Raw genomic sequence first — 7,737 nt, forward strand, 5'->3', positions numbered from 1 at the left:
TTTAGATTTGACTATATAAACACCCTATTGTAACCCTAACATGTGTGCACGATAGTGAAAAATCTCTGGTTTGCGCCCGTGGAGTAAACCCTTCTCCGTGTTTTGGAGTTGGGATATAACCACGTTAAATCCCGTGTCATTTATTTATCGTTTTGCTTTAATTATTCGTTTGTCGTTCGTGGGTTAGTGATTATGATCAATCACTTGTCTTGTTTGGGTCCTAAATCCTAACACTTTATGCGTTTATTGTATCGTAACTTGATCAAATGTACGTTCGTTAATGTGTATAATCAAAGTTATAAGTCGTCCATACGGATGAGTTTGTCATCCGTACGAATGAGTCTATCATATGCGGATGAGTGAGGCATTCGTATGGACAAGAATCACTTCTGTACGGATGGAGACCATGTCATATAAATAGAGGGTTACGGGTTTTCATTCAAGGGTTACTCACTTTGCACAACCCTAGCTGCATTCACTCTGTTCTTTGCTTCCCAAAATATCTAACAACTCTAGGTATCATTTAACAACATCAAAACGCCCATTACATAGTGTTGATTGATAGAAATTCAAGTGTATTTTGTTGATCGAGTATACGATTGATTTGATATCAGTCCTGCAAGAATACTACTAAATCGAAGATGAAGTTGAAACACTTCATGGGTTAAGATACTTTTGATGGGCTTAATCCTGTGTGAATCATGTGTACGTCAAATCACTAGCTTGAGATGAAAATGTGACCAGAGGGACCCTCTTGAGCTCATAAGTTGCACAAACATGATGGGGAGTAAATGAAAGCCAGCAAAGTGAATAAGTGATACATCCCCTTGGGTATGTATGCATACTTTACATCACCAGATCATATATGCATGCAAATCATCATGCTGATTGAGACTATTCAGAGAAGTAATTCAGTTTCATAAATTCAAATGATATTTTTTACAAGTTTGGTATCAATTTTAATCTGTTTATATCTTTTGATTTGTTAACATGAAAGCGAATACTCATCAAGTTTGTGTTACAGTGATATATGTCGTAACGCTTTGCAAGTGTCAATTAGAATTAGTTAATACACCTCATCAAGTAAAGTTTGTGTTACAGGTCACATTGATATATCTCGTGGATAAGAGAACACATTCAATGTTTTCATCAATAATATTTGGGAAATTGATCAAAATACACTTTTTTTTTAAGGCTTCAAACAAAATACATTTTTTTTAAAAAAATTGTCTTTTTACACCATTCGGTAGACGGGCTTTCCGTCTACCACTTTTATCTGTCGTCTACTACCATTTTTACAAAGTAGTCGATGATGAGATAAAGGTGGTAGACGAATTCCCGTCTACTGGCAGGGTTAGTAGACAGCGAGAACAAAGCAGTAGACAGACATTTACAAAGTAGTCGACTGTCTACTGCCTTGTTGCTGCTGTCTACTGCCTTGTTGTTGCTGTCTACTGCCTTGTTAGTGTCTACAAGGCAGTAGACAACAACAACAAGGCAGTAGACAGCAACAACAAGGCAGTAGACGGTCGACTACTTTGTAAATTCTGTCAACCACCTTTATCTCACCGTCAACTACTTTGTAAAAATGGTAGTAGACGACAGATAAAGGTGGTAGACGGAAATCCCGTCTATCGAATGGTGTAAAAAGACAATTTTTTTAAAAAAAGTGTATTTTGTTTGAAGCCTAAAAAAAAAAAAAAAGTGTATTTTAAACAATTTCCCATAATATTTTCTGTAGCTAAATCCCATTTGTAACATTACATATGACCATAATTAAAGCAAAATCTTCTTAATCTTAAAGAATGTTACTACTTAAAAGACTTTTATGTCAATGAAGAAGTCAACCTTTTTTCATAGAATAGAAGGTTCTTTTAAATAATTGGATAGGGCAAGTAATGATCATCACGTGTTGCAGAACAAGTTACAATAATAAGTTACACACTGACACTTGATTAGTTGGCAACTCATATGAATCCAAGATGTATAACTAACGATTTAATTCCATCCCATACTTCCCATTTCTCCTGCTATCTCCATACTCATTATACTTTTATTACTCCCCAAATCCACACCATTTTCACTTCCATGTAACTGACTCATAACCAACCAACCAATCAATTAACGGTTGTTATATATGTTCATCTGCCACGTGTAACATCCATTCGTGTGTATCATTCCACAACATCTGTCTTAGTTGTCATGCCATATCTTTGTTGTAGTTGATTAAGTAAGATGTAATTTGACCATATATCAATTGTATCCATTTTATTGTTTTTGAAAAATTTAAGTGGTACCAAGTTTTTAAGAATCATGCATTGGTTAAATTACATCCAGAATACTAGAATAGTGTTATATGTGAAACATGAACATAAATAAATTTTCACCTGAATTGTTATGACCTGTCACAGAAGTTACCCAACTTGTTACCCACCCATTTTACCACCTCTAATAACAACACTCGTTACGTGTATCGTAATACCACCTGCAATTAATCACCGCGATACGCTAACTACATTTTATCCAGTAACCTACAAATCTAGCAACATGTTCGAATAATAAGAGCTTAATCGAAGCCAATTGTTTTTCAATGAGTGGTTAATATTTTCATCTGTACACGTATTTATTTAAGAAAATCAAGAACCTGACTACCCTTAATCCTCGCAGGAGATGAGACATGTTGTGCAAGCGGAAACTTTGATTTGGAAATCTTCGAGTTTGGGGACGGATAAACAGACGCTAATTCTCTCACACGACAAAGTATCGACTTCGGTAATGGACGCCACGGCTGACATCTTTTCGGGTCCTCCTGAAAAAACCAAATACTTGATATAATTTCGGTTTCGTTATTGTCGGTATCGGTACGGTACGGTTCGGTATCTGTACCGATCTCATCCATATTGTTCGATATATCGAGACTTCGGGAGTATATCAAAGACATAAAAGGAAACAAGATGACTAACCTTTATCCTAGTCACCTTCAGTACACCACTTGCTTTCAAAAGATTTCGCCATTTGTCCTACAAAAAGAAACCGTAAGTTTGTAACACGAAGACTAATAACTATATTAAAAACATGACATTGTAACATTATAAAATCAGAAAAGTACCTTCAGATCTACAGGGGTTCGATGAACTGATGATGAAAATAGCAATTTCTTTATACGAGTCCATTTGCCTACCCCAAAATGAGCAACGCCATCGAGTAACTTTTTTACTTCTGAAACTGTCCACAGTTTATGAAGCTTCCTCTGATTCCCACTCGTGATAGACTTCATCACCTCGGAATCATCTTCAGATCCGCTCAAATAATTCCCGACATCGTTTTTAACCTGCAGCTGTGAAGTAAAGAAAATGTACATGTGATAGTCACTTTTTCTTAAAAGTTTTTCTTAAACTGTGTAATTTTTTTTGTCTGGGGACAATTAAATTGGAACGGAGGGAGTACTTCTTATATGCAAATTTGATATAACTTTTATGAAGACGTCAGCACAAGAATAAATGAAATTTGATGTTAAACCCAGCAAAATATGTATAAACAAGGATTCTGAAAATTAGCATACCTTAGCTGGTGAACTCTTTTTCGGTGAAGTGTTTTTCTGACATTCTGTTGGGCCTTCACAATCAAACGGTACTTGAATAGCATAATCAAACGAGATATCACAAGATGACATTTTTTCTTTTCGTTTATGTTCCGACTCATTTTGATGTTTGAGACGTCTAACCGCTGACGTTTTGACTTTCAACACCGAAGCACCTTCTTTTCTTTTCTTACACTTCATAAGACTCATACGAGATGACTCGTCAATGTAACGTTGTGTAGGCTTACGTGATCTTTTGTTTGTAACTTCACCAATACCGTGATCTTGAACAGAGCTCTTTGGCCCGTCTTTACAAAATTCGGTTATTTCCATACCGTTTTGTCCAACGTGAGGTGACATAATATTTTCATTATTTTCTTCATCTGTGAAGGATTTAGAATAATCCTCAAATTTATCTCCAAAGTCGAACATTGTCTTGTCAATGAAGTACTTCTGGCATTCGAATGCGGGAATGTTTTTGGTCGATGAATTTTGTATTCCAAAACTGCCCTTGTCTGTATTACGAAAAATGGGAAATGGGTTCTCAGAGCTCGAATTTGCAACATGCAAAATTTCGTTAGATACGTAGTCCATACACGAACTTTGCTCAACATATCCAATATCTGTGGTAAATAGTAAATAACTGAATATGTAAGTAGTTGGTAGTAATTTGAAATGGGCTCTACAGGTGGCAAAGTTGACCCATTTTAATAAAAATGGGTTATGGGTTATATAGAGGAATAAATAATGATATATAGAAGAACCTAAAAGATAATTATCACACGTAGAGATGCCATTTACTGCTAGAAGACGTTCCGCTCCAACTTCGTGGGGCAAAACATCAGGTGCCTACAAATATGCAATTTCATAAAGATAAATAGAACAAATATGAGAGAACACAAGTTACTGATATGCTACAAACTGCCATCGTGTACTGTTTTCAAATTTTATAAAGATACTCAATATCACTTAGTGGCGAATCTAGGATTCAAACTCATAGGTGTCGAACTAGTACAAGTCATGTCATCAATGTATAATTAATACTAACCATACCTAATTTTCAAAACTTCTGTTACAGTAATGTTTACGATTACAAAAAGCTAATCTAGCAGCTGAAAAACTATTTTCAAAAACCTTAACATTATAAGAGTAGTTGACACAATTAAACATTAATATAAGTTCGAGTAAAAAATGTTTAAACATATCAGACAAATAATTTCCAATGTTGGACTATACAGATACTATACAATGCTTTACAATGAAAAATGAGTACTAAAAACGTATCAGACATATATATCTCTACTTGTAGAATACGACAACGATAGAGCGAATCATATGTAGTTATAGACTCGTAATACATATTACTGTTAACTTGAGATAGAGAAGAAAACGTACATTACACTTTGTCGTCTCTAAGCCTTGAGCGTTTATATTCGAATAAGAGGTGCCTTTATAAGAGATTAAAAGTAGCATTTATTAAAAACCGAATAACTCCACCAACTCCTCAAAAATACTTATTTGAATTGCAAACCCGGTACTAACAAAATGTACAAGTTCGTCGAGAATTTATTAACAGCTTGTCATCACCATTTGCACTGTTATTCTAGAGTATTACGTTTAATACACTTGCTATTATTTTTTTGTAGTGACGAAAAACATATAAATAGGTCAGATTCGGTATAAAAAAAAAGTGGCAATCAATTTGGAAAATGTTGCAATCGTCAAAGGGCAAATCAGTAAGTGCAGTTAATTAATATCTGCTTGCAAACACGTACGTATGACATATTAATTAACATCACTCAAATAAAATAATAGCTTCTATAAAAAAACGTACGTATATTGTAGGAAGCATCTTCATTTTTGATACATTTAGCGATGTTATCTTCTTCATAACACCATACACCACTAACTGAAACTTGGTCAGACCGTGGTTCCACAAGTAGAGAGTCAACATTAATTGGTTCTTCCTCTAAGGAATGATAAAAAGAATCTTCTTCGAACTATTACAGAATACTAAGATCAACACACGCGCATAAAAACCCAAAAAATAAGAAAAATAACATATTAATTATAGAAATTGCGTAGTTAAATTTTATGCATCTTATGTATTTTTGCCATTTCAGGACATATAATACATAGAAGCAAACATAAATCTTTGAGTTCATGGTGTTTATAAGAATTAAGAATGAACTTTATAGTTATTTATCGCAAATCATGGTTATAAAAGTTCCCTAACTAGTCTCCGACTAGGGCGACTTGGTCAAAGTTGCGAAAAGTCCAATTTAGGGTCAAAGCCCTATTTATTACTGTAGTTCAAAGTCGGATTTATCCGGTCAAAGTAGATCAAATACAGTCAAAGTAGTTCAACGCCCGACTAGTTTCGGCCGATTAACCTTTCTTGACCGATTAACCTTTCTGATAGTTTGAGACTATACAATCTACATGCAATCTCCTTTTCTGCAATAATTAGTTTGCACTCTAGTGTAATCTATTCTGATTGTCTTACGATTATCTAGTTATTTTAGTAGTCTTGTAAAGAAATGAAGATATGTTGTATGCTTTCGCAAACAAAAAAATATTGCTACTAGCAGGAGTTCGTACTCTTACAGTCTTACCATTTAATTGAAGGGCTTGATACTGAAATATTTTTAAAACCTTCAATGTGATCTTTTTATTGGGATATTGTAGTATTAACTATTCACATTTTTGTATCTACGCTTACTTTAATGCAATTGAAGCATGAAATTCTTGAACATGTAGAGTACAAAAATGCCAACATGGAACTTTTGCAGTAAACACAACACATAAGGCATCCACATGAAACTAGGCAAAAATCAACTTAGATAAAAAGAGTTTCGCTCGAAATCTTTGAAAAGCCAAACTCAATCTTGATAAGGTAAGACTCTAAATTCATCAACCTCATCTGAACTTTAATTATTATTTAAGTGCAAATGCATATGTAACTACAGTGGCTAAGCAGTCTTGTTTTCATAGGTCATTCGAACTTGAGCTTGTTCGAGTCAAACTTTTTCTGGATCCTACGCATCTTGAACTAAAATAAAACTTGCTTAATCTAGATAGTTCCTAAATTTACACTTATTAGCTACTCAATCAATGAATAAATTTCTCAAAATCAGCTCAAACTTCCATCATGAAGGCCCATGACTTAATCTTTTTACACTACACTAATATTAACATAAACCACAGAAATATCAATTCTTAAATAGTAAAATTCCCACTGAAAAGCACCCCACATAGATAAGAAATACAAAACTACCTATAATAAGTGTCAAATGTAATGCCATTATCATTATCATAACAATCAAATTAAACCATACAAGCACCAATAAATATATATTGTCCCAAATTGTACATAACCCTAAAATCGCCAATAAATATCCACATAGAAACTAAATGCTAATAATGCAAGACTTAAACTTCCCTAAAAATACAAAAATCCCAGTAATAATATCACAACTATCAAACTGAATCATACAACTACCAACAAAAGAATGCATATTCAAGCTTCACACAACCCTAAATAACCCCCCGTTAAAAACCCACATAGAAACTAAATACAAGTAATGCAAGACTTCAACTTTATTTATAATACGAAAAACCAAGAAGCAGATTCCATTATTAAACTGTGAATTAAACAAAAAATAAATAAATAAATACAGTAACAAAATAACCTGATCCATGAGTAAGGTCAAAATGAAGCTAGTGATGAAGTCAATCAGCTGAAAACAGAAAGGTGGTTTGACAGAAATGTTTCATCGGATTTGAGGTTAAAAAATTCGGCGAGAGACAAAATGTCAAAGAACACAGTAAAAATACAGAGAGTAATGTATTATGGACGGAATCGAAATGTTTTTGTTATGAAATCATAATGGAATTTGTGTTTGGAATCCGAGTTGAGGCGACACGTGTGAGTAATCAGACGATAGTGACCACCGTTTGTTCTCTTAACTTTTTATTTTTATTTATTTTTATTTATTTTTAGAGTCACCAAACCTTCGATCGATTATGACGATTACTTTTGAACTTTTTTCCTTTGATGGATGAAATTTTTATTGTTAAACTATCACAACACTAGAAAGAATACAAAGTAAAAATATAAAAATTACAAAGAAGGTAAAGAAAATTGGAACCAATAA

At 33.7% G+C, this 7,737-nt stretch overlaps 1 protein-coding gene across 5 annotated transcripts; it reads right to left on the bottom strand.

Annotated features, from left to right (window-relative positions):
* Positions 1-2,479: 2,479 nt before the first annotated feature.
* Positions 2,480-7,408, bottom strand: LOC139844289 (uncharacterized). 5 transcript variants are annotated; one of them, XM_071834506.1, is made up of 9 exons: positions 7,273-7,408; positions 5,415-5,580; positions 4,976-5,028; positions 4,345-4,429; positions 3,563-4,203; positions 3,304-3,331; positions 3,110-3,273; positions 2,964-3,020; positions 2,480-2,809 (listed from the first exon to the last, which is right to left on the bottom strand). In XM_071834506.1, the coding sequence occupies exons 1-9, from the start codon at positions 7,279-7,281 to the stop codon at positions 2,624-2,626; spliced, it is 1,389 nt and encodes a 462-aa protein (XP_071690607.1). In that variant the 5' UTR covers positions 7,282-7,408; the 3' UTR covers positions 2,480-2,623. The 5 variants fall into 5 exon arrangements, with proteins under 5 accessions (XP_071690607.1, XP_071690606.1, XP_071690609.1 ...); XM_071834505.1 differs by having other exon boundaries at positions 3,304-3,337; XM_071834508.1 differs by having other exon boundaries at positions 3,110-3,337; positions 3,563-4,095.
* Between the last annotated feature and the right edge of the window lie 329 nt (positions 7,409-7,737).

Source organism: Rutidosis leptorrhynchoides, chromosome 4 (genome assembly GCF_046630445.1).
Source record: "Rutidosis leptorrhynchoides isolate AG116_Rl617_1_P2 chromosome 4, CSIRO_AGI_Rlap_v1, whole genome shotgun sequence".
Classification (NCBI taxonomy): Eukaryota; Viridiplantae; Streptophyta; class Magnoliopsida; order Asterales; family Asteraceae; genus Rutidosis; species Rutidosis leptorrhynchoides.